This window comes from Mirounga angustirostris, unplaced genomic scaffold, assembly GCF_029215605.1.
Source record: "Mirounga angustirostris isolate CCGP_5_RB_7025 unplaced genomic scaffold, mMirAng1.0.hap1 SCAF_16, whole genome shotgun sequence".
Taxonomy (NCBI): Eukaryota; Metazoa; Chordata; class Mammalia; order Carnivora; family Phocidae; genus Mirounga; species Mirounga angustirostris.
Genome location: NW_026991724.1, coordinates 1813749 through 1841327, shown reverse-complemented (window position 1 = coordinate 1841327; position 27579 = coordinate 1813749). Strand labels below are relative to the sequence as shown.

Sequence of the window (27579 nt, the reverse complement as noted above, 5' to 3'; positions counted from 1 at the left end):
TTTTATTTTTATTTTAACTATTACTATTAATGATAAAACTACTATTTCTGGGGTGTTTATCTTATGCTACACATGCTCCTTTTATGGGCTCTCATTCTTAACAACAACCAGATGGGCAGATACTATCTTTAATCCCATTGTACAGATGAGAACACCAAGACCTAGAAGTCAAGAAACACACTAGGCTGGTCAATGGCAGAGCCAGAACTGAAAGGAGACAGTCTGCCCCAGAACTCACGCATGCAACCACCAATTAAGACACTGAGCCATTCCAAACGAAGTTGGAGGTCTGAGCACTGAAGAATCTGTGCATCAATAAACCTGACCACTTACCCTAACGACAGTTTTGATGTCTCACACCTTCTGCATTCCCCCATCACCTGTCTGTGTGTTGGACCCCCCTCCTTGCCCAAGCACGTCGAGAGTGATGGTCAGTCAGCAGGGCAGGAGCAGGGGGTCTATACATGTTCCTGCTCCCACTTCTCCAGGTGCTGGGCTCCACGCACAGCTGCAAAGGAGGGCAGAGAGCACTCAGACCACAAGCCCAACAGCTCACTGCAGACCCCGGAGAGCAGGGAACATGTGTGTTCACTTCTACGTGCGTTTCAGGTCCCAAAATTCACACACTTTAAAATTATGTGGCATGATCCTCACAACTGGATCAGACAAGTAATTCTGACTCCCTCTGCTAATGGTCCTTCTTTCCTAGGATGCCCATGTGTCTCAAATGCAGCGTTATTAACATACACACACTAAGTAGGTTTCACTGAGGACCAAATGTTCATGCCTTTCTCAAATCAAGAGAAAATGCACACGCACATTTCTGTGTATTTTTTCATTCAACCATTTTTATTGCTCATTTACAAAGTGCTCCGATGCACATAAAAGTGTCTTCGTTGTACACGAATGTTCCTGGCAGCATTATTCCAAGATAGAAAAGTGCAAACAGCCCAAATGTCCATCAGTGAACGAATGAACGAACAAAATTGCAGCCCATCCATACAATGGAATATTATTTGGTCACAGAAAAGCACTAAATACTGATATAGATTGGACCTTACAAATTATCTGAAGTGGAAGTTGGTTACAGAAGCATGGAAGTTGCAGGACCATGGCTGTATGAAATAGCTGGACGAGGACAATGCACAGACAGAACGCAGACGAGAGATGACCGGGGGGGGGACGGAGGAAGGTGGGGGGAGCGGTAACGGAGTGGAGCGTCTCTCGGGGGTGACGGAAATGCTCTATGTGAGCCGGCGGTGATGGCGGCACGACTCTGAACTGCATGTCGTGAAAGGGTGACTTCCTGGCACGCAAATGACATCTGAAAATGCAGAGCTCTGTAAGTAGCCTGGCCTCCCTCCCTCTGGGTCTTCAAGTCACAGGTAAAAGCTGGGGTGGCCCCAGATTCAGAAATAAATGGAGAAAGGGTGCCAAAATCTCTGTCCCCTTGGTGGGCCCACCGTAGCAGACGAAGGGATGAGAGCGCCTGAGCGGTCTGTGTTGTTGCCCTCACCATTTGTCCCCCACGGGCCCCCGCTCCGCTCACAAAGTTCCCTCGGCACAGGCAGTGCCAAGGGGAGATGGAGTGCGGGGAGGAGGGGGAGGCGGCAGGGCATGTCCCCATCCCCCACAGCTCCATAACCTCCCCCGTGTCACAGCCTGGCAGTGTCACGTGGCCTCTTGCTGTCTCCAAATGCCCTGCCTGCTGTCCCCACTGGTTTGGCTTGTCACCACAGGTATGACCCATTCCCCCCATGTTTATCTGATGAGACCCTCATGGGTACAGTGATCTTTGTCCGAGGACAGATCTTGGCCAACACCACAAGCTAGCTGTCATGGGCTGAATGTTTGTGTCCCCCCCCCCCCCCATTCCTATGGTGAACCCTAACCCCTGACGCAACAGTTTAGCAGTGTAGCCTTCGGGAGGTGGTGAGGGCTGGATGAGGTCCTGAGGGGGGGGCCCCAAGACAGGATCCGCATCCTTACAAGAGGAGGAAGACAGTTCTGTCGGGGAGCGGAGCAGCTGTGCAGGCACCCGCCAGGGAAGACAGAGACTGAAGGAAATCTCAAAACATCTGGGAAAGCTGGTCACACACACCCACCGTGAGGCCGCCAACAAATTCGCACACCTAAGCTTCGGCCTTCTTGATGTCAGCAATCCTATCACCCTTCCTCTCATCAAACCTCTAGGACGTCAAGTCCACGTCTGTTGCTAGGAACGAGAACAGAAGTGAAGACAAGAAAACACTGCTGAGAGCCCACCAGGTGTTAAACGCACAACAGAGGCACGGCCAGGGACAGAGCACAGGAGCACGGAACTCGCCCACAGGGCTGCCAGCTGAGTAAACCAGCACCACCAGTGTGCAAAACGGTCTGCCGCGTGTGCCAGAGCTGAATGTGCACAACCTCACGACCCCGTGGCCTCATTCTGCTCAGACGTACACTCAACAGGAACGTACACGTATGCTCATGGTAAGATGGGTCGAGGAATGTTGACAGGAGCACCCCTTTGCAATAACCTGAACTTGGTGACTTTCCAATGCCCACCAACCACCAGACGCAGTGTCCTATTTCCATAAGAGAATACTACATAGCCCCAAATGAGCGAACTATTACCACAGGCAACAAAGACAAATCTCACAAACACAATGCTCAGTGAAAACAGCCAGAGAAGCAAGACTACCTCTACAGGATGCTCAAAGCCAGCCTAACCTGCCCTTCGGGTGGGCAGGGGGGAGTGACTGCAAGGGGCGCAGGGGGCTTTCAGGCACGGCGATAATGCTCTTTTCCAGATCTAAGCACAGAGGTGTGGTTGCTTTTGTAAAATTCATCAAGCCATACAAGACTAGGTAAATTCATCCAAGGTTACTTTTCAAAACAGCCCTTTCACAAGAACTCAACTGGCATTTGGTCCCTTCGGAGCCATCAGCACCACGCGGGGAGGCCAAGCTCCAAGTAGAGGAGGCTGGAGAGACGCTCCCCAGCAGGCCGGGAGCTGGGGGCCGCACCTGGTCCTCGGCACATCCACACGGGTACTGCCAGCACTCGGGGCGGTGGCTGGACGAACTCAGGTCACACAGCTTCCAGCGGCAGAACAAGGCATGCGGTGGGATGGGACTCAAGGCCGTCTCTTCTCCACACAAACCATCGGTGCACAGCACGGCCACGAAACAAGGAAACACACAGGCACTGGTCGATCGAGGCGCCCCTTCCAGTGACCTGACTTCAGACCTCAGAATAGCAGCTCCTCCCTGGCTACCCCATGCAGGCCCTGCCTCTTCTCGCTGGCAAGCTGAAATCAATTCCCCAAAAGGCACTTTCTTCAGACCAGCCCATGCACGCAAGGATGGGCGGGACACACCTGCCGATCGGATAAATCAAAAGTCATCAGCTAGCAAGACAGAATACACCCTGCCGTCCCACAAGAAAAACCTGTTTGAAAGCCCAGAAAGGGGCTAAATATACTCTGGATGCCGATTTAATACGACCTTTCTCTGAAGGCCTCCTCAGCTGTGAAACTACCCCCCACGGGAGAAACATTTACCGAGAAATGAATGCAGAGCGCCGGGCTAAATCCTGGGCACAAAACACACTCAAGCTCATCAAGGGCTCTGCCTGTACCTTCCGAGCGATGTGGGTTCTCCTGGACTCAGGGGCCTTCCCCAGAAACAGTAAACTCAGTCTGCATTTTGAATGAATCTCCTCGCCTTTGAGACGAGACCAGATGACGGAGCCACACCGCCAGCAGCAGGCCCCTCTCCTCGGCAGCCATCGCGCCAGGGCGGCAACAACCCAGTGCCACTCCCAGGAGCAGCGCCTCGGCCTACCCAAGGACCCAGCAGGCAGGCGTCCCTCAGGATTCCTCCTGCACGCTCGCAGTCACGGTAGCCCAGGTAGGTAAGTGTGTGCCGCCCGGCCGGGAGGCCAGCCAACAGCCCAGGGGCCTGCAGTCTGCAACAATCAGTATATTACAGAAGCACCAGCTGCTCTATTTCCTGGTTAAGGGCCTAAGGAATTTTACCCGAGTTTTCTTACTCCTGAAAGGGCAGCGGGCATGTTTCATGCTCACATCCATGAACAAGGCTCTAAATAAGCACGAGACCCACTAGTCACCAAGGCCAATGGATGAGCAACTAGGGCCTCCAGCTGCAGCCCAGGACTGCCTGGATCATTGAGTGGGGTGGGAGGGCTTAAATAAAAGGCAGATTCCTGAGCCCCGTTTGAAACTGCTCTGCACCAGACTCAATGTTTGGGGTGACGCGGGCAGGGAGGTGCTACTTGGTGCATAAAGTCCAAGAATTCACGAAGAGAGGTGTTACCTCAGCTCTGGGCCACAACCCCACAGGTCTCCCAGCCACGACACCATTCTCTAGAGAACCCTTCCAAAGTGCAAGTAAGGACAGAAAACGACTTACTCCACAGGGCCGCTGCCCGCCGTCTAGGAGCTGCTTCACGGAGAAGGGAGGTGTACGAAGACCACCAAACTAGAACCCGGAGCACTGGCACAGCGCCGGCGACAGGCCTCCTCCCAGCGAGGAGGGAGTGCGGCTGGAGTCTGCGGGTACAGACCCGAGGGGAGAGCGCGGAGACACAGGCGCCCTTTGACTTGGCAATTCTCGTAGGCGGTTGTAAATTTTATCGACGGGTGAGAAATAAACCTAACTGGAGAGAAGTGCAATCTTCCTGATCAGGAAGGTAGGATCAGAAAGTTGTCAACTCTCCCAAAGTACAATCTATAAGCGAATGAAGTACTGTATGGTGACTGACAAAAAAAAAAAAGGTGAAAAAAAAATAAAAGAAAAAGAAAAGAAACCCAATCAAAATCGCATTGGAACTTTTAAAAATACCACTTCAAAAACTGATTCTGGAACTCGTATGAAAAAAATGCACAGCAAAGCAATGTTTTAAGTAAATGAGCAAAACCCTCCAGCTCTGAGAATACAGCGCTGGCTGCAGGGACGAAGACAGAGCGATAGCAGAACAGGAGCAGACCCCGCCCCAAGCAGGTACAGTTCTTGACCCACCTGGCGAGCACACCTGCACATGGACACACTCTTGGGCTTTCTTCTCAGGCACGGACTGGTCTGCTTCACGGTTTTTGGTATCTATCTTTGTATAAAACGAGAGCGAGTGTTTCTTTAGCGTATGTTCCTAAAAGCGCACTTGGGGACGGAGGCCCATGTAAAGCTGTCCTGGGACAACAGGTGCCTTGACATCCTGGCTGGGGGGCGTCTTGCTCTCCAGCCTCACCGCCCCCCAACAGTGCCCGCCTTCATCTGCGGCTAGCCTGCTATTGCCCCCCGCGCAGTCTCCACCAAGCTGCGTGCTGCTCACTCCTCTACAGTCTCCATGGGAACACGTGCTCACGCTCCCTTCTCCCCACTGGTCCCTGTTCTCCGTGGTCCTCGTGGCGCCATCTCCCAGACAAAACTAACACATCAATGTGGGTCAGCGCTCATGGCTTCTGGGGCAGTGGGAAACCTTTCTGCGGATCCGCCCCCACCCCCAACATGAGGAGGGCTGTGGGAAGCTGGAACGGTGGGAGGGGGGCAGCAGGGGTGGCACTTCCCTCAGTGGTCTCAGGACCACCTCTGGGGCAGGCGGGGCAGGGGCTGCAGCCTGAGAACGGTCAGGGCACCAAGCGTTTTAGGAAGTCTGGAGCTCAGCGCCCAAGATGATACAGGGTGGGAGACATCAAAGACACGGAAGTGGACGTCGGTCCTCAGGTAATGTCTCCTGAACACCACTTACGACTTTTTGCTTCCTGTCAACAAGCTCAAGACACGAAACACCGCATAACGTGAAGCAGCAAAACACAGAAATCCAGCTGCTCATTTATAATCTCCTGGCAGGGGCGCCTGGGTGGCTCAGTCGTTAAGCATCTGCCTTCGGCTCAGGTCATGATCCCAGGGTCCTGGGATCGAGCCCCGCATCGGGCTCCCTGCTCCGCGGGGAGCCTGCTTCTCCCTCTCCCACTTCCCTTGCTTGTGTTCCCTCTCTTGCTGTGTCCCTTTCTGTCAAATAAATAAATAAAAAATCTTTAGAAAAAAAAAAATAATAATAAATAATAATCTCCCGGCAAGCAAAATCAGCAGCAGAGCTGGGGACAGAACCCTCTATCTCCTGACTTGCAGGCCGCACCTGCTAGTCAGGTGGACACTGCCACGTGGCCCCATGGACAGCTCACGTGACGCTCACCCACCAGAACCGGGGTCCTCACCCAGAAAGAAGAACTTAGACACAAAGAAAAGCAAAGCACCTCCTCCTTTTCCAGCCCTGCCACTCCATCCAGACTAAAGCAGAGGCTTAAGAATGCCAATGGGATGCACCTTGCAGTTTCCTGTTAGCTTCTAACAGGCTCTACGACATACTTTCCAAAAACTCTTGCATCATTACAATAAGCATTCAAGCAGCGAGGGACCTGTTTCGCAGAGATAATTTCCAACACAGGACGGAAGCCGTGGAGACCGTGCACACATGCTGGGGCCGACAGCCCTGGGTCGCACAGAGGCGAGGGCAACTGTCTCCGGCCGGCTGGGAGACAGTGGCCACAGCAAACCCCTCGAAGGGCATATCCCCGAGTGGCCATGTGTCTCTAGTGCCCCCCGCTTCCGTGTTACACACCCACAGTACGTGCCACAGAACCAGGAAGGGCTGAAGGCCACGAGGAAGTGTGGCCATGGCAAAGCAGCTGAGGACATCCCCACAGCCACCAGGAGCACAGGCCCCACTGAGCCGCTGTCAGAGGGCAGTATTGTCCCATGGAGCCCGAACGGTCCTTCACCCATCCACGAATTGCCGACAAAACGCTACTCAAACTGATGAAAATGCTAAGAAAATATCTTGAATCAATTCACCAAAGATGGACAGGCAATAAATAACAATTGGGTTTTTAAAAGAACTGAAGCAAAGCAAGAGGAACAAAGATGGTGTGCCCTGGGCCTAAATACTTTTTCAATTGAGGATGAATGACCAAGTTTCCACATATACATAACAAAATCAATTTCTGATATGAAAATAATTGGAACTGCTGTGCCTGCCAAGACAAAAAGCAAGTAAGAGGAAGGGAAATGAAGTCAGTACTCGGTAGCGTGCCCCAAGGCTCCCCGGTTCCGAACTCAGGAGGACGGCTTAACCCCTCCAGTGGCTTCGCTGAGCCTGCGGCTACAGACGCTTCCACACACACAGCAGACTCGACGGTGCGAACGTCCCAGGCCTGCACAGCCTGGCATCAGCGGCCTCCTCAATGGCTCCTCATCAAACAACCAAGCACAGCCTCCAGAGAGTGAGGCTCTCTTCCCACCAAAGTCCTAGGCCCCGAAAAGGGCTCCACACCATGACTGAACTCTGCAATCCAGCCGCCCACTCCAGCACGGGAGGAAGCTCTGGTCTGCGGCTTTGAAAGCAGAGACAGTACCCAGGGAGCGTGGTGTGCGTGGCCCTGGCCACAGGGCATGTGCACCCCCGAAGAATCAAGCCACCTAACCCTACTTTCCATCTGTCATTCTTCCGACGTGCAGCTCTGACTGGCGGTGAATGTGCAGTACACATGTGACAAACCCATTATCAATGTCACAGACAAGGGCAGACATCAAGCACTGGCGACGGCTGAGCCTGGTTTACTGAAGAGCAGCAAGAAAGCTCTCCCCATCCCTCCTCTCCTCTTCCCAGCTCTGCTATTTCTAGGTCGACTAGACCTAAGAAGAGCGCTCCCTTGTAGTGAATACCACAGGTCCACTGCCAGCAAGCTGAAACCCAGAGCTGCCTCCAAAGGGATCCACAGATGGCCCGGGAGGGGAACTGCATTCCGGACGGTCCATATAGGTGCTGAGGGTGGATGGGAAAACTAGCAGGGATAATGCGCTGCTCCCAGCGAGGCCGGAAACGCCTTCAACAAAGTCAAGTGGTCAGGTGGCTGTCGCCAGGCCGGACTTCTCTGAGAAGGGTCTAGAGAAAAAGGCGAGCTCTCCCCTGCCCTCAGTCACCAGCGAGACTGGCTGCTCAGGGCTCTGCAATCGTGCTCCACAGAGCCCCGGAATTCCAAGGGCTAGGACTGCGTCACCATGAACGCAGAATGGCGCACAGGACAGGAGCCAGGCCCAGAGGTCAGGCTCACTACCCAGCACCTTACCTTACTTGCTCCCAGGTCTTGGTGGCCAAGTGCAGCACCCAGAGATCCTTGTAGTGGTAGAACTGCTCTCCATCGGGAGAAGCAAACTCCCCTCCAAAGATCCACAGCTGTCCTCCACCCTGAGGCACCACCACAGCCTGTTAGAAGAAAGGGACAGGTCAGGGCCACCAGGCAGCTCTCAGCCAGGTCTGCGTCCCCAAGATCCACCAGAGCACGACACATGGTGGCCGTAGCCGGCACCCACACTCAGTGATCACTCTCCCCTGCATCTGAGGAGAAGATTCCTCAGAAATCCTGCATTCAGCAAATCCTCCGAAGTCAAATACCTACCACACGTCCAGGTATCCCTAGGTTGCAAAAGAGATTCAGACAACCCCAGATCCCATTAAAACGGACACAGCTGTGTCAAACGTTCACAAGAGCTCTAACACAAACTGATATTTATCTCTAAGAGCCTGAAGCACAACAGCAAAGGCAAGCGAAAGCGGTGAAAACAGCGCCCTTGGGGCCGCACATCCCGGAGGCTCGGGCAGTCCCACACCTGTGGGCACATGAGAGGCAGCAGGGGAGCCAGGCCAACCAGGCACGTGCAGCACCAGGCTTTGAAGACCGACGTGGGCATATTTCAAGTACAACAGGGCTGGGGTGCCTGGGTGGCTCAGTCGGTGAAGCGTCTGCCTTCCGCTCGGGTCATGGTCCCTGGGTCCAGGGATCAAGTCCCACATTGGGCTCCCTGCTAAGTAGGGAGCCTGCTTCTCCCTCTCCCGCTCCCGCTCGTTCTCTCTCTCAAATAAATAAAATCTTAAAAAAAAAAAAAAGTGTGACTGGGCTCAGCAGAGTATCAAAGCTCTCAGAGAACAATGGTCTTGGGGCACATCTCATCCACCAACGCACCCATCTGAGTGGGGAGGTGAGGGAGGATGGGAACTCCAGGGTTCAGGTCACTTCCCATGCCCAAGGTTACTACCTCAACGAAAATGAGGCAAGAACACCCAGCACCCCAGAAATACAAGCATGAAAGCACACGATTTGCCCAGGGGAGACTGGGAATCACATGCTGGGTCCCCCATAAGAGCGGAAAAATCAAGTCAAAGCATGTGATTAAAAAGCATGTGTCAAAGCAAGTCAAAGCATTCTGATTTTCCAGAAAAGGGAAAGTATCGTGTAAGGGAATGTATTTCAGATAGCTAAAATAAGAGTGAATGCTACTCCACGTAAATCGACCCGTATAGATGCAAATAAACACCTATTCGGAGAATTCTAAAGGCAATTTCTGGACGATCTGGTCCAGGGCTTTGAGCTGTGAAGGAGTAGACCTCTTCTCCAAACACAAGCTTCAGTACAGACTAACAGGTGGTACGAGTGACTCTGGAAGCCCCTGCCCAGAACCCCAAAACCTATGCCCCTTCTCACCCTGCGGACACTCTGCTCCCGAGGCTGCACATCACTTCAGAATGCCTGGCCTCTGGGAGCTTGCTGCAGGCTACGTGCGAATGACCCACGACCGCCTGAACCCACCAGAGCCAAACCCCCCACTGGCCGCCCAGTGACGGGAGTCCTGCTCCCTTGAGATCTCATCCAATGACACACCACCTGGTGGGCAGCATGATTTCAAGGACAGTTGTGATCTGGCTGGTTTTACCGTGAGGTGAGATGATCTGGAAACCGCATGCCTAAGGGGACAGACTTTACAGAAGTGACCATACAAGCACCCCGCAAACCGAGCTGTGACAGAGCAGAGGCTGCGCCGGTCCACATGCGGTCACCAAACATGGGTACCCGGCAACGAAGTCGATACACAGGCGCGTCCTTCACACCAGAGGGGCCTTCTTGCCCGGGAGCTCAGAAGCAGTGGCCGTGGCTGCAGGCAGCATGGCAGGGATGGGGGAATAGGTCCGGAGCTGTGGGGACCCCCCAAGGCCCCCTTAAAAAGCGCACACTGGGTGGGTTGGGCAGTGGTTCTCAGGAGGCTCTGTCCCAGGGCACCCGCGGAGCACCCCAAAGCTCCTGCAACAACGCAGGTCCTTTGCCCTACCTGGCACCTAAGAACACTGCAGAACTGGGGCTCTGTCACCAATGCCAGTCCTGCCCTGCACTAACTGGGGGTCCTGGTGGCATATTGAGGGTGACACGGCCCTCTCCACTCCCATTTTAATCCGTTTTGTATGTGCTCTCTCAGCACAGATGACCACCCTATGAAGAGATGAGCCAGTTTCCTAGCACCCTAAAACGCCAGTCCGTGTGCGGGGAAGACGTGATCGTTTCAAACCACTAAAGCAGATGCGATGATCCGCTGAGGCCCAATCTAACACTTTTCTGAGTTTGGAGAAGTTAGGTGGTACGTTCGTACTACACAACGCAAAGGCGCCTTGAGGCGTGACGTTACAGAAGTCTAGCTATCATACAACGCACACGCACGGTGGATTTGTATGTACTGATGAGTAGTCCAACAGGAAATACAAACATGCAAAAATACGAATTACGTGTTTATTTTTTTTAGGATTTTATTTGAGAGAGAGAGCACACGTGCATACGAGCACAAGCCGGGAGTGGGGGGTGGGGAGCAGACTCCCCGCTGAGCAGGGAGCCCGATGCAGGACTTGATTTCAGGACCCAGGACCATGACCTGAGCTGAAGGCAGACGCTTAACCGACTGAGCCACCAGGCACTCCCAAATTACGTGTTTAGACAAGAGATGCAAAAATACAAATTAATAGTTCTGGAAAAATGGACAATGGACTTAGTTTCCTTTTTAATTCTTTTCATAATGAGTATGTATTACTTAATCAGTTTTTTCATTCCTTTTTTTAAAAGATCGATTTGAGAAAGCGTGCATGCACATGGGGCAGAGGGAAAAAAATCCCAAGCAGACTCCCCGCTGAGGGCAGAGCCCAAAGAGGGGCTTGATCCCACAACCCCGAGGATCATGACCTGGGCCAAAACCAAGAGTCGGACACTTAACCAACTGAACCACTCAGGTGCCTTGGTTTTTTCAGTCATTCTGAAAAAATGAAGTCAAACTCCAGGCAAGAAGAGCTCTGTCTTCCACATCCCATCCCCCACTTGCCGGCAACAGCAGGCCCAGCACAGTGGGAACTCTGGAAGCTGCTCGAAGGTGGGTCTACAGTCAGCAACCTCATAGTTTCATCTAACCTACTCCTCAAAGACTGTGAACACCAAGAGAAAAGTTCACATACTAATCAAGAGAAGACTAAAACTACAAAGAGCCCAGGCATCAAACCTGCCCTTCTGACCAAGAGGGACCAACGTGCAACACAGCAGACTCCCTCCGTCAACAAGGGGAACACTGGACCATCCACGAAGCAGCTGTAACCAGACAACAGGAAGAGCAGGACCGTGCTCCTGAGAGATGGCAAATGGGCAGGACGAGCCCTTCGACTCTGGAGGCACTTTCTGCACCTGACGCGGGGAAAGGAGCGCAGCAGGGCAGGGGGACTTACTGAGCTGAGGAGACAAAGGTCAGAGTTCAGGGATGCGAAGGGCTGCTGGTTTGCAGGGCAGAACACTGGAGACAGAGCACACTGCAAATCCACACAGGGGCCCCACTGGAGCCTTCCAACCCCAAGCTGCACAGCTGCAGGGCACAACCACAGGAGGCTGGGCAAACACCCACCAGGGCGAAGCTGAAAGCCTGCCAACAACCTGGGCTTACAAGGGGCTCGGAGACCAACAAGTTCCAACCAGACAGTGTGAAAAGTATCACTGAGCACCCAGGGCATTTGGTGGAGACCCCGGAAAGGCCACACCCTCAGGCTAGGCCATCCAGAGGGAAAGCCTCAAGAGGATCACGATGATCTGCCGGTGACTGAACCGTGTGCCAGGACAAATCTCATCCTTCACTGAGAGATGAGAACAAAACCCAGACCGTCAACGGGCAGCATTTGCCAATCTAGCCAGGTGCTGCCGAGTGCCAGGAGCATCCTTTGGCATCCAACCAGTATCTAACCATACATTCCGAGGGGGAAAATGTGACCCATTAGAAGTGTCAGTGAGCAGAAAGAGACCCAGAAGTAAGATGAGAGAATTAGTATACGAGGATGTGAGAACAGTTATAAACATGCCCAAAGATTTAAAGGAAAATATGAACATAATAAATAGACATGGGAATGGTAATCAAAAACCAATCTCTAGCGTGAAAAACACCATCTGTAAAATGAAAAATGCACAAGTTCACAGCACATCCACTGTGAAGGGCAATAAAAACTATCCAAAATGAAGCCAAAAAAGAAAAACACTGCAAGAAGAAAAAAAAAAAAAAAAAAAAAAGGATTCACTGACTATTGGACAATATTAAACAGTCTAACATACATCTAACTGGACTCCCAGAAAAATCTAAAAGGTACATCAAAATCAAACTGCTAAAACACCAAAGGGAAAGAGAAAATCATTTAAGCAGTCTTAGAGGAGGAAATAGACACGTTAAATATAGGAGAACGAAAATGACCACTGACCTCTCATTAGGACAATGTAAGCCAGGAACCGGAACATCTTTCAAGTGCTGTCAGTCTAGAATTTGCTATCTAACAAGCACATCATGAAAAATTAAAGTAAAATCCTCCTCCCTCTCATGCTCTCTCTCATTCTCTCTGTCTCAAATAAATAAAATCTTAAAAAAAAAAAAAAATTAAAGTAAAATGAAGACATTTCCACTTAGAAAAAAAGCTGAAAAAAATTGATATCAGCAAACCTGCACTTCAAGAAACAGTAAATGAAGTTGTAGGCTAAAGAATATTACCAGATGAAAACGGAGGAATGAAGTGTCCCAGAAACAGTAAACTAGTAAATCAACATAAGATATTTTTTTCTCTCGTTTTAAGATTTCTTTACATAATAACCATCTAAAGCAAAACCAGTAACACTGTATTGTGGAGATAACAACACAAAGGATAGAAGAAAATGTGGGTATTCTACTGTAAAGTTCTAACAGTTTTTGGAAAGTGGTATTTGAAGGGAGACTGTCCTAAGTTAAAGATGTGTATTGCAAACTCTGGAACAAGCATGAAAACAAAGACAAGGGACAGCTCCTAAGCCAACAGAAAAGATAAAGAATGGATATTAAAATACAATCAACCCAAAAGAAGCAGGAAAAAAGCAAAAAGGAATAAACAACAGGTGAGACAAATAGAAAACAAATAACAATATCAAAGACATTACTGACTGCCATGTCAATAATCACATTAAACGTAATGGACAGGGACACCTGGGTGGCTCAGTTGGTTAAGTGTTTGACTCTTGATTTCCGCTCAGGTCTCAATCTCAGGGTTTTGAGTTCAAGCCCCATGCCCAGTGTGAGGCTTACTTATAAATGAATGAATGAATGAAAGAATGAATGAATGAATGAAAGAAATAGACAAATACACCAATTAAAAAACAACTGTCATACCGGATAAAAAGACCCAACAACAGTGTTCATAAGAAATGCACTTTATTTTTTATTTTTTTAAAAGACTATTTATTTGACAGAGAGAGAGCGTGAACCCAAGCAGGGGGAGTGGCAGGCAGAGGGAGAAGCAGGCAGAAGCAGGCTCCCCGCTGAGCAGAGAGCCTGATGTGGGGCTCCATCCCAGGACCCCGGGATCATGACCTGAGCTGAAGGCAGATGCTTAACCGAATGAGCCACCCAGGCGTCCCAAGAAATGCACCTTAAATGTAAAGACGCAAATGGATGTAAAGAATGAAAACAGGGGCGCCTGGGTGGCTCAGTCGTTAAGCGTCTGCCTTCGGCTCAGGTCATGATCCTGGAGTCCCGGGATCGAGTCCCGCATCGGGCTCCCTGCTCTGTGGGAAGCCTGCCTCTCCCTCTCCCACTCCCCCTGCTTGTGTTCCCTCTCTCGCTGTGTCTTTCTCTGTCAAATAAATAAATAAAATCTTTAAAAAAAAAAAAAAGAAAAAGAAAAGATGATTTAAAATACATGTTCTAGGGGCGCCTGGGTGGCTCAGATGGTTAAGCGTCTGCCTTCGGCTCGGGCCATGATCCCGGGGTCCTGGGATCGAGTCCCGCATCGGGCTCCCTGCTGGGCGGGGAGCCTGCTTCTCTCCCTCTGCCTCTGCCTCTCTCGCTCTCTCTGACTTTCATGAATAAATAGAAAAAAAATTTAAAAAATAAAATAAAATAAAATACATGTTCTACATTTCCACCTTAAGAAAGCAGAAAAGGCAAATTAAACCCAAAGTGAAAGGAAACAATAAAGAATAGAAATTATTAAAAAAAGAAAAACGTATAAATTGAGAGAAAAAAAAAATCAGTGAACCCCATGTCAAGAAAAATAGGAATTCTACAGAAACACAACTTCTGTTTGGGATCCAGCGTTGAGATTTTGAGTCACACAGAACTTTCTCCACCTTTTAAGAATGATTTCAAAACTACTACATGACAAGTACGAGGCAGATTACTTTCCTACCGACTTCAAATTAGACCTATCTTTTAAAAGATTAGAAGGCCCTTTAACCACTTAACACAACCCCAGTCATCCGATAAAACTAGGAAATTCAAGTCTAAGGAATCAAGCAAAGGGCCAGTCACGAGTGTGCGGCTCACCGAGCGAGGTGGGACACCTAGGGCTCCGCATCTCCAGTTCACATCAACACAAAGCAAGCCCGAGAGAGAAGCCTTTCCAATGTACCAGCTAAAGACAGATTATGATAAATTACATCTGCACTTCCTGCTAAATTACATTTTTTTTTAAGGTTCTTAAGGAAATGGATAATAAAGAAAATCTCCCTTTACTTGCCAGCCCTAAAGATGAAGAAAATGGGTTTTAGGGTAAATTAAATTCATCTTCTTTTAGTCCCCTTCTGCAAAAAAAAAAAAAAAAGTACGGACATTACGCGTGTGGTGGCACCGTGTCACGTTATTGATGATGTTCAAACTGAAACATCTGTAATAGCGTTTTCTAGGGAAACTAGTTTGCATGCCCATACTGAAATGCACAGAAGTCACACTACTGTGCAAATACACCTCCAGCAAGACATGTTTTACAAGTCTAGCTATTTCAAATAATCCGCCCTATTCAAATATTTCTAACAGACTATCCATGAGTAAAAACAATATACAGCTCTATATCAAAGTAACTAAGATAAAAAAAAGAAAAGTTTCTTGGCTACGGAAAGAATAAGGAACAAAGTGGTTCATTTGGGAATTAGCAATAGGATCTTACAATTCCAACTCAAAAGTTTCAGTCTCATCCAAGTTATATTTTCAAATTCCTTCTATTTCATAACTGGTTTTTTTTATTTGACAGAGAGAGACAGTGAGAGAGGGAACACAAGCAGGGGGAGTGGGAGAGGGAGAAGCAGGCTCCCCGCGGAGCAGGGAGCCCGATGCGGGGCTCGATCCCAGGACCCTGGGACCACAACCTGAGCCGACAGTAGATGCCTAACGACTGAGCCACCCAGGGGCCCCTATTTCATAACTGTTAAGTGAGTGAAAGGGAAAGTAGTAAGAAAGGGATCTAATCCAGGTCACGGATCCGTGCCAAAGTTCTCCAAGAACTGATTTTTATTAAGGTCACTGTCAGTTAAAGCTGATCTCAGAATCAACACACTGTACTCTAAAATGTCCTGCAGCAGAAGAAAAAAATTTGCCAGAAGATACCCACAAAATGTACACTCACCTCAAAACGTAACACAAAAATAATACATTCAGGGCCCAGTAAGGAGATCTGAAAGAGTTTACGTTTTAAAAAGAAGTCTAAGCACTAATGAAATGACTTCCTACGATATCCTAAAATACGGATTCTTTTTTTTTTTTTTTAAAGATTTTATTTATTTGAGAGAGAAAGAATCAGAGATAGCATGAGAGGGAAGAGGGTCAGAGGGAGAAGCAGGCTCCCCGCCAAGCCGGGAGCCCGATGCGGGACTCGATCCCGGGACTCCGGGTTCATGACCTGAGCCGAAGGCAGTCGCTTAACCAACTGACCCACCCAGGCGCCCAATACGGATTCTTCTTATGGAAGACATCAAGGCATGGGCTGGACCACCCGGTAGCTCCTCACGACAGGCCTGGCCGACTGGACAGGGAAGTGAGGTCACTGGGCTGGAAGCTTCCCTACCCAGCAAGCTTACCCCCCTAGGCCCTCTCCTGAGTGATTAACTTGCATATTTGGGAAACTAAACAATAAAACTAAAACAACGTTAAGTGTATACATATTCATGCACACATGCACACAGCGGTTTGGAAGTTACTGCTGAAGCCAACAGCTGGGCCTCACAAAGACAAAGCACGACCGCACCACTCCAGGGGCGAGGTAAGGCTGGCTTCACCAGCACCTCGCTCTGACCTGTCCCACGAGGCTGTGTGCCGCCCAGGCACTTGGGTCTGCTTACTGTTGCATTACCTGGAGTCAAGTCACATCTGGAAAACCCTAAGTTCCCCACTCTCCCTCCAAATGCCAAAAAAAGCCCATCAGAATCCAAAGTAACAGACTCGGAACGGATGTGACAGCAGCTTCAGCTTTGCGAAAGTGGGGGTCCGAAAAATGCATGAGGCCATCAGGACCAGAGAAAACCCAAACCATGGGGCATCGTCAGGAAAGGCAAATTGGCCTTTTTTGTTGCCGTATCCCGGCCCCAGAAGGGTGCCTCAAATGTACAAGATGCCTCCTATTTCCTGAGGGAGCAACCCAGGACCCCCGCAATGCCTGCTCCTGGGGACTGAGCCACAGCCAGGACCCAGATGGAGGCTGACACTTCTACAGCGCCAATGGACCACCGTGGAATTCTGCTGATCTCACGAAGAAAGATCTCTTACACGTTAACCCCTCTCCAGAAACTTACTGCTCATTAATGCACCAGGCTGATAAGAACACAGAGGATGTTTTTAACCATCAACTGTTTTCTATTTTAGGAGAGAACACCTTTTGTTTCATGTGAGTTTTAGTGACTACTTTGGGAGAAACCATCCAGGGATCAAGAAGACATGATCTCATGATTGCCACCTCCTTGTCACCTGTCCCCGCAGTTCTCAGTGGCCCCCTCCTGGTGGTGGTGGCATCCTCACGGTCTAGGCAGAGCTGTGTGACAGCATCCTCCTCTCTCCCAGAAAACGGGGTGCCAAGAAGAGCAGCGAGTCACTGAAGCCTGCACACATCCGGCCAAACACACCCAGCAGGTGCCACCGCCCTTTCCTATCTCTCACTGGGCTGTGTTCTCGTAGAAAAGCCACCTAAACTCTCAAATTACACACTAAAATCAACTTCACCCCCCAGAACTCCAGAATCTAGAAGAGAAAGAATGGTGTACATGCAGGCTTCCTCTTTCCACCCCCTGTGCCTCAGTTAAAGAGAAGATAAAGAACATGACCTCTGACATCACACTGAACAAGTCTGTAAGAAGGAAGGTTTTAGGTCGCAGAATTCAATGTCGTAGAATTTGGACTGTAATGACCTTCAGGCCAAAGACTTTACAACCAATTTTCTGTTTCCTGTGGCTCTGATTCATTGTGAAATTCACAGAAAACAGCGAACCAACCTTGACTACAAAGATATTATTAAGTCCCAGACTAGGAAGGTCCTCCTAAGGCACGCATATGAATCAGAGCCCGCTGAGCACTCTGGCAAAAAAACTGCATTTAAAAATCACAAAGACTTTTATACTTATTCTTCCAGGACACAGTTAATAACTATGATTAGGGTGCCTGGGTGGCTCAGTTGGTTAAGCGACTGCCTTCGGCTCAGGTCATGATCCTGGAGTCCCAGGATTGAGTCCCACATCGGGCTCCCTGCTCAGCAGGTAGTCTGCTTCTCCCTCTGACCCTCCCCCCTCATGTGCTCTCTCTCTCTCTCTCAAATAAATAAATAAAATCTTTAAAAAAAAAAAATAATATGATTAAAATGGATAAGAAAACAAACTCAAAAGAAGCCCCTGAGCCCACATCACGTGACATGGGCCCAGAGTGGGACTGCTCCATCAGAACGTGAGCATTCTTGGGGTCCAGGAATCCAAGGAGTTATCTGGGAAGGCTGGGGACATGGAGAGATCATGGCTGGGACAGGATAGGACTTGTCCTAAGCTTGGAGGACTGGGGCAGATCATGCATTCTCAAGAACTGGGGCAGTCTCTGGTGAACAGATCAAACTTCAAGATCCCATTATCTAGGACACCTGGGTGGCTCAGTGGGTTAATAAGCATGTGCCTTCAGCTCAGGTCATGATCCCAGGGTCCTGGGATCGAGTCTCGCATCAGGCTCTCTGCTCAGGGAGCCTGTGCTCTCTCTCTGCCAGGTAAATAAATAAAATCTTTAAAAGAAAAAAAAAGATCCATTACTTATTAAAATCCAAGCTTACTAAGATCGTCCTGCTAAACCTGCAAGTACATTCTTCTTTTCCAAAAGACAAACCAGTCCAAATGCCTGCCAGTCTCTATGTGCAGTTCAGGCAGGCAGGTCCTCCTCTCAGACCAGTTTCAGATCAGTAGGCTACCCGTGAGCAGAGAACCCGAGAAAGGATCCCACGTACTGTGGAGGGATGCTTCACTCGCACCACAACAGACTCGTACAATCTTCTTTCTCCATGTTGAAAACGTATCACTCACTCAAATTATTTTCTGCACCGTGACACTGTTCCCAGTCCGGGGTTAGGACAATGAACAGGAAATACTAAGGGCCTGTCCTCGTGGAGTTACAGAACTGGACAGGGGCAGCAGCTCTGACAGAGCTCCCCAGGGAAGCAGAAACCAGCCGACAACAGGCTGACTTCAGCACCCTTCACTATCTCTGGTTATGACCCATTTCGTGCCTCAATGACTACCCTGGAACATTCCGTTTCTCCAGAGGAACTCCTCTCGCTAGCCACCAGGTCTGGGTCCTGCGGGAGCCTGTCACTCCAACGCAGGAGGAGAACCCTGCCACGGGGCTGCTGTGTGCTGGGCACCACACAACGCAGGTTTACCTGGGCCCTCTCCCATGCTCTTCAGGCCACCTGGAGAAGGTGTGCACCTCCATCTCATAAGTGAAGACACTGAAGAGCAAGAAGCTTAGCAATCCGTTCAAGTCAGTGACAGCAAGTGTGACCATGTGTAAGCCCCCCTGCCTTCTCTACCAGGCCACCTGTCGTCTACCAACTCCACGAGCACAGAACAGACCCTCACAGGTAAAGAAGGCGAAGGGTCAACACGGACACATACCTGGTGAGCACAGCGCCTTGGAGGTGGATTGGGGATCTCCACTTTGGTCCAGGAGTCCTTCCTGATATTGTAGATGTACAGTTCATTATACATAAATGTCTGCAAAAAGGAAGAGGGACTTCGTGTCATCAATGAAGCCTCCATGCAAGTGACAGTAAGTGGAAAGCAGGATCTCAATCACTAGTTTTCCCCAGGAAATGGGTTTCCTAAAGCCACGTAAATCATACCAATGCAGGAAGCCTGCGGCTGGGCCCCTCGGATCCTTTGGGATAATGACAAAGAAAAAAACTGTCTGCCCACCATGCCTATCAGCACGTAAGGTACCAAGATCCTTTGCTGCTCGGCAAGTCATCTCTCAAAGTCAAGCCTGGTTCTTAAAGGATGAGAATTCAGAGTGGGAGATGAACAAGTTAAGTCAAACTCACAGGGATCCTCAGCATGGAGGGAAGGCAAACTCAGGCTTTTCTAAATGTTTCATACACAATTCTGAAACACAGGTCTGTCTGGCCTGCTCAAAAATGAAAATTAGCTCTACAATTATCTGCACTTTCTTCCACTATTCAAAACAACTCTGAAACCCATCATGAGCATATGAATAATCAACCCAAGTGAGCAGTGTGCTGGTCGATCTCAAGCAGGCAGTAAGAGCAGTGACTCTAAAGCTCACTGAAGGATCCCGGTGGCTTCTCAAGGACAAGGTTGCATGCCAGTCCTACAGGCTCAGGAGGTGGGACCAATGCATATTTGATATCATGGCTTTAAACTAATTTTACTCAAAATGAGACGCATGAAAATTTGAGGAGAAAAGAAAAAAATATATACTTTACTTTTTGGCCATTGAAATATTCACCTCCGAAAAGGATTAATTCGTCTTTCTCGGGATGAGCAGAGAGTGAGGCATGTAACCTACAAGAGACAGAAGCAGCAGTTCAACACACCATACAGCCACGTGGCGCCCAGCTGAGAGCCGGCCTCCTTTCCACCCGAGGGCCGTATCAGCTCCCCAGACTTCTGTGAAAGACAAGCCTGGCCCTGGGAACGGAAGCTAAGGCCCCTAACCCTTAAAATCAACCTCACAGCCACAACACCAGGAGGGCCCCGGACCTGGGTGACTCACACAGCATTTGGGTAAAAGCCATCAGGCAGTGAGAAGTCTAAGTGTTCCTAATCTAAGTGCCACATTTCCCACAGCTAACTTTTTACAGGTCTATCCTCTTAAATCACAATCAAAACTGTTCTATAGGGACGCCTGGGTGGCTCGGTTGGTTAAGCATCTGACTTCAGCTCAGGTCATGATCCCAGGGTCCTTGGGATCGAGCCCTGCACTGGGCTCCCTGTCAGCAGGGAGCCTGCTTTTCCACTCCCTCTGCCTCTCCCCACTGCTCATGCTCTCTCTCGCTCTGCACTCTCTCTCCAGTAAGTAAGTAAAATAAGTAAATAAATAAGTAAACAAATGAGTAAATCTTTCACTGTTTAAAAAGTCCAGTACTTAAACATTGCAATATGTATCCAGATAGCTTCCACCTAAAAAACACAAATAGCTTCCTACTTACATCACACATGAGGACAAAAGACCAGCTAAAAGGAAACTTTAAATACACGTGGACCATCTCAGTAGAAAGTAAGACAGTGATGGGGGTGGGAGGACAGGACTAACAATCACTGGAAAATCCCCTTCTTTCAAAATCCCTCATGTGGACTTCCTCAGGGGGCAGACTATAACAGTAATTTCAGAAGATACTTCGTAAAGGAAGACAAAGGTTTCAAGGTCAGGTAAGTTTGAGAAATCGGAAAACTCGTTTTCTCTTGGAAATTTACTGTACACAAAAACATTTTATAGGTTTAGAAAGTTTGCCGTAAAGAAACCAATGTTATAAAATAGGACTATGCTGGGGCATCTGGGTGGCTCAGTGGGTTGAGCGTCTCTTAATTTCAGCTCAGGTTGTGATCTTAGGGTTGTGAGATCGAGCCCTGTGCTCGGTGTGGAGTCTGCTTGAGATTCTCTCTCTCCCCCTCAAATAAATAAATAAATCACACACACACAAAAAAATTGGACTACATCGTGGAAAATAGTCTCACAGTTAAACACAGAATTAGCACATGACCAGCAATCCCACTCCTAGGTACGTACGTGCCAAAGAAACCTGTAAACAGGGACTCGAAGAGACACCTGCATGCCCACATTCACCATAGCACTACTCACAGGGGCCCAAAGGTGGAAACAACCCAAGGGTCTATCGACAAGATGAAAGCGGTGCATCCATACAATGGAGTATTATTCCGTCTTAAAAAGGAATGGAGTTCAGGTTCATGCTACAACATGGATGAACCTTAAGGACATTATGCTAAGTGAAAGAAGCCAGACACAAAAGGACAGCCGTTGTGAGACTCCACTTATGTGAAATATCTAGAAGAGGCAAATCAAACACCAGGAAGTAGTAGTCACCAGGGGCCAAGAGGAGGGACATGGGGAGTGACAGCTCATGGGTCCAGAGCACCGTGAATGTAAGGAATCCCACTGAACAGCACAATTAAAAATGGTTAAAATGGGAAATTCTATGTTAGATATATTTTACCACAGTTTCTTAAAAATTTCGAAAGGAAACCATCTGTTTCCCAAAGTTAACTCCAAATCTTTTTTTCCACTTAACACCTATTAAAATTTTCTAGGGAAAATTAACAAGCACAGCTAGGGAACAGTAATCCAAGTCAGGCACAGAGCCCCCATAGGGTCCCCTCAGGGTCCCTGCCCCCCACACCCAGCCACACACACCCCCTCCCTCATGCACATGGGTACCCTGAGGCTCTGATGCACCTGGTCTATGGTCCTTGCTTCCCCATTAAATTACATCGCAGCCAATACCTGGAAACACATACACTCACAAAACTTGGTAATTTTCATGGTTTTTCCTATAATACGATGGAGGAGGAGGGCGGGAGAAGTTACTAAGGTTACTGACTGAAAGATCTCATTGTATCTCAGCTCCATCAGAAAGCATTCCCAGCTGACCAGGGAAGCGCCAAGGTTCCTAATTATACCCTAACATTAAATCTGGCTTTTTGGGCACATTACTTTAGGAAAGTTTTTAAACATCACCAAAAGGCGGCGGGGTGGGGGAGAATCAATCCACATTCAGAATGGCTTCCCTCAGGGGTGCTGTGGGTACGAAGCCTTCACGATCTCAAGGACTCACTTGCTTAAACCACTCCAAGGACAATGTGTGTCTACCACATGTGTAACTTCTGTGTGGCCCCCAGGATAACACGCCAAATACAGGGCAAAGTACATCCCGGTTCCTGATGTTGTTTCTTATATGAAGACAGGGACAACTCGCAACTCCGGGAGCTGCTGGATCACGCTTTGTGTCACCCCGTTCTGCACAGGGGCCACCACGTCGTCCCCCCCCATCTCTGGACAGGGGAGACTAAACCCCGTGTCTGAGGCGGTGGGCTTTGGGCATCAAAGGCACGACCGGCAGCCCCCTCCTGACATGCTGGACCTGGGCCTCCACTCGGGCTGGTGGCCCCTCTAGTAAGATTAATCTCATTTATGTGGCGCCTGGGTGGCTCAGTCATTAAGCGTCTGCCTTCGGCTCAGGTCATGATCCCAGGGCCCTGGGATCGAGCCCCACATCGGGCTCCAGCCCCACATCGGGCTCCCTGCTCATCGGGAAGCCTGCTTCTCCCTCTCCCGCTCCCCCTGCTTGTGTTCCCTCTCTCGCTGTGTCTCTGTCAAATAAATAAATAAAATCTTAAAAAAAAAAAAAAGATTAATCTATTTCTGACAGCAACACTAGTAAGATTAATTTTTATTCTGAGGGAAAGGAAGCGAATTATTTCTCAACCAAACCAGTCCCGTGTGCTTGTCAAGTTAATGCATTTCCCCTTCTCTGAAGATATCTTTTCTAGAGTCATTTGGCCTTTCCTGATTCCTAACTCAATGCATTCAGGGTTTTCCCTCTAACCTGTCAGTAGCAAATACAAGAATTAGAGGGCCCTAAATCAACTTTTAACACACCTGGAATTCAGAAGCTGAGAGGACAGCAACTGACACAGAAGAGTAAGAAAGTGGAAAACCAAAGCCTGCTCATTCTGGCTCATTCCAAGTATCTGAAATCCTACCAAAGACTCTGGAGTTCTTCACGTAATTTACAAATTCATTTAAAATGACTTATACATGTTTATGTCTGAAAATCACACTTGTCATTACGAACAGCAACAAGAGACTGTGATCTGAAGTTCTACGCCTGTGACACACACTTCTGAAACATTTTAAGAACTGAAGAGCTCACTGGGGCAATGCTCTCATCCATGAACTGTGATCAGCTGGACAGCTTTTGAATGGCACAATCCCTGCTGAGTAGCTGAGCCAGGGGACCTTGTTTCTGTGTTTGTGACAACAGATCTGAAAAGCCTCACTCCCATTCTTCAGAAGAAAAGTGAAAAAACTGTTTTGTGGTAGCTTATCTGGGATGGGAACCGGTTTTAATGAGGAAAACATTCCATGTGCCCGGTTATTTATGAAAACATGGTGCCAATTTAAAGTGGTTTTCCAATGTACACAAATCCATCAGACGCTCGAATGAAGAGTCCTTGCTGGCTTACCTTGGTGAAGGTGGGGGGCATGGTGTCTCCACGATCTGAGTCTTTGTAGCATCCAGTGTCTGGAAATGGGCTATCAGAGCTTCAAGGTCTTCCTAAAGGCAGACAAGCAGTCACACCTGAGACATGTTCTTAAATCCTCCTATGTGGTCAAAAACCTGCGTCAACCTTCCCACTCTGTCTGACCCGCCCGGGGTCCAGTCACATCCAGGGATGAGCACATGTTCCTCCCATTTCAGGGACACAGACTCTGACACTTGCAAAAATACTCAGAGCTTGACCCTACAGGCAGTTCTCTCGGGAAGTACACAAAGATGCACACACACTGCATATACCACCTCATTCCAAACCGTCACACTCCCCACAAAGGGCCTCCCATTTGGACAAGCCCTCCCTGACTTCTGCCAGCACCTTCCACCACTTCTCATGTGGCCAGGCCTGGCCGCCCCACCACATGCTCTGCGGTCTGCATAGCAGTGTCTGCGACTCCCCTGCTCGCTTACTCATTTTGTTTACATCGCCCTCCCGCCAAAACAATAAAAAGGTGAGCTCCAAGCAAGACTTGTCTGTTTAGAACTGTGCCTGCGGCCTGAGAGCTCAGCAGCTATCAGCTGCAGCCAATCTGGGTAAGAAGGTCTCTATTCTTACAACTGCAGAAACAGATTTAGAAGTTAATGTGCCAATTCACCTGCCCAGCTGGACAGCACTGGAACCTGGTCTTCCTACTCCCAGTCCAGAGTCATATCCCTGCATCTACTAGTGATTACACACACACACACTCCAGTAATGTGTGACCTGTGCATCATGGGGAAAGTTTCCCTCCATCCTTATTCTCTTCTTGAATGCTCGCTCTCCTCCCCTTGCTCATGCTGGGATCTGAGATGTGTCCCCACTTCCTTCTTCCCTGCTTCGCTCTCCCCAACCCCACAGCCCTCATTCCCCAGTTCCACATTCCACAATGTAGGCAGCTGTCCTTCCTGAACCTAAAAACACTTCCAGACTATCCTATTTCATTTCCCACCCCACCTCCTGGCTCCAAGCTGCAAAGGCTGCCTCAGTTCCTCTCATCAGACCACATTCCTCGGCCTGAACAGCCGCCTGCAGCCCTCCACCTCCCGTGTGTACCCATGTGCCCCCAGGAAGCAGCCACTTTCTGGGAGAGTGCTCCTCACTATTACGCATTTCTTTATACTCTTACTACACGTAAACAAATCCCTAAGTAATACGTATTATCGTTTCACATTTTTCAATTTCACGTCACCTGCATCATATTGGGCATTCTCCTGCAACTTGCTTTTTTGCTCGATGCTGTTGAATGAAGTTTGAACCCCGACTCCAGTCGTGTTCACTGTGGCCGAATTACCACTCCCTCCCCTCCTGGCTTCTCCACCCATCCTGCTGATGATGATCATCTGGGTCAATTCCAGGGCTTTGTTTTCACAAACACTACTCTGGCCGATTTTGTGAAATGTCTTCGTGTAGCTGGAGTTTTTCCAAGGTAAGCCTTCAGGTGCATAACTGCTATGTGGCAGCTTCTACTTTTCTCGATATGGACAAACCAGGATCCGAAGGGGCTCTGCCAGTTTTCACCCTCATGGCGGTCCACAAAAGCAATCACTATCCTGCCACTTCTACGTGAGCAGTTGCCTAAAGGCTCTCCTATCGGCCACCGCATCTCTAATGCAAAACCGCTGCCTCAGGTAGGCAAGGCAAGTTCCTGACCCACTGAACTTTATGGAGACCTGGGTGAAGGGACTGACCGTTGGGAGTCACAGTTACCCCAGAGCGCCTGGCCCAGTGTCGTTCACCTGAGAGATCACCTTCCTGGGGGCAAAGGGCTTCAACACGCACAGTGTGGAAGGGGGAGGAACGTGTGTGACACCCAAGTGGAGTTGTCAACCAGGTATCACGTGAGTTCTGTGGTAGGCAGAATTCCCAGCGGTCTCCAAGATCTGCCCTCAGGGCCCCAGCCAGGAAATGATGGGATGCACTCTCATGATGAGGTTACACTATATGACACAGTTGACTTTAAGAAAGGGAGAGTATGCTCTGTGGGCATGACCTCATCAGATGACCAGAGCTCTTCAAGATCTGTTAGGAGGGCTGATGAAGGCAACATGCGAAGTCCCAGGCCCCAGGCCCGACAGACTCTCTCTCCCCACAGGGGAGCCCCTGTCATCCCCTAAGCACCGGGCTCTGCAGAGAGATGGGAACACGAGTGAAAACCGGCTAACAGTTACCGAGTGCTTACTATGTGCCAAGCACTGTTCCAAAGATGCCCCACAAATTATCTTTCTGCGCCACGACCCTACGCAGGCCCGTGCAGTCACACGTGAGAAACTGAGGCACAGCGGTTGCACAGACAGGTCACGCTCCTCTGAGGCCTTCCAGCTAGCTGTGGCAGAGGGGAGATGCAAACCCCGGCCTGTGGCTGCACAGGGAGGGGGTGAAGAGCCTTACAACAGCAGAGCCCAGAGGAAGCAGGAGGAGAAGCCCGACCCCACCACTTGACAGATGAGGACACAGAGACACGAAAGGCTTTGGAGAAAAGGGGAGCAGGGCGGAGTCAGAGCTGGGCATGGGGAGCCTCTGGTCACACTGTGGCTCCGCGCCCCTTCACAGCTGCGTGACTTCTTGTTCCTGACTTCCTCCCCACCAGCTGGGCGTGCCAAAGCTACCGGGCTCACCTGGTCGTCCGGACTAGAGCCCAGGCAGCACAGCACACGCTCGTGAAGCATCATAAGCCGCGCAGCTGGGGAAGCGCGCGAGCAACCGCCAACAGAAGGCGGAACATCCGCGCTCAACTCAGCACGGATCCATCTGCAGACCGGGCTCGGGGGCGCGCGGCGGACACGGAGACTGAGAGACCGCGGGGCCGAGAGAGACGGAAAGGAGAGACGGACGGCGGGACGAGAAGACCGCGGCGTTCCCAAGAGCTGTTCCGCAAACCCCGCGGCTGCCCTCGCGCCCACCGAAGCCCCCGGCTCGGGGCTGCCGTGGGGGCATCGCCCTCTCTAGGGATGACGACCGAGGCTCGGAAGCGGAGGCCCTCGCCCCAGACCACACCGCCGCCGCGCCGCGCCGCGCCCCTCGGCCGGCTCCTCCAGCCCCGCCGGCCGAGGGAAGCCCGACGGGACCCGGGGCCCCGGCGGCTCGCGCGGAGGGCGCGCCCGGCCTGGCTGCCGCCTCGCTCACCTCCTCCTTCCGCGAGCGCTTGGACACCTTCTTCTCCATCTTGGCAGCCGTCTTCTCCGCGCCGCGGCGCTTCTTCTCCCTCTTGCCCTTCTTGCCCATCGCGCCGGTCCGACGGGGCGCCGGGACTCCCGGAGGGGCGGGCAGCGGCGCGCGGCGCGCCGGAAATACGTGCTCGCGGGGGCGGCGCGCGGAAACGCGGCACTTCCGCCCGCCCGCCCCGCCCCCGCACGCGCTTCCGGCCGGCGGGCCGCGCTCACGTGGCCCGGGCGCTGGGTGCGCGGGGCCCGCTGGGGGCCGGCGGGCTGTGGGGCGCGTCGGCGGGAAGCCGTGGGCGGGAAGCCGCCGCCTCTCCGCTCCCCCGGGCCCGGCCGGGGCGAGCCGTGGCTTGGCGCCCGCACGTAGGGACCCCGTCGGGTGACGCGGGGCGCGAGCCACCGCTGCCTCTTCCTCGGACCCTCTTGAAGTCAAACGACTGCCTCGCCTTCGGGCCCAGAAAAACGTCCCTA

At 50.5% G+C, this 27579-nt stretch overlaps 1 protein-coding gene across 9 annotated transcripts in view; it reads right to left on the bottom strand.

Annotated features, from left to right (window-relative positions):
- Positions 1-27237, bottom strand: part of KLHDC4 (kelch domain containing 4) — a 69546-nt gene extending 42309 nt beyond the window's left edge. For 6 of the 9 annotated variants that reach the window (XM_064581009.1, XM_064581005.1, XM_064581006.1 and 3 more), the window contains exons 1-5: positions 27074-27236; positions 23882-23973; positions 20104-20182; positions 19277-19375; positions 8135-8271 (exon numbers count right to left, since the gene is read on the bottom strand). In XM_064581009.1, the coding sequence (XP_064437079.1) occupies positions 8135-8271; positions 19277-19375; positions 20104-20182; positions 23882-23973; positions 27074-27172 (506 nt within the window). In that variant the 5' untranslated portion in view covers positions 27173-27236. Of the gene's footprint in view, positions 1-8134; positions 8272-19276; positions 19376-20103; positions 20183-23881; positions 23974-26565; positions 27003-27073 lie in introns of those variants that run through there. The other 3 variants (XM_064581011.1, XM_064581012.1, XM_064581013.1) reach the window with 3 other exon arrangements.
- Positions 27238-27579: the final 342 nt, after the last annotated feature.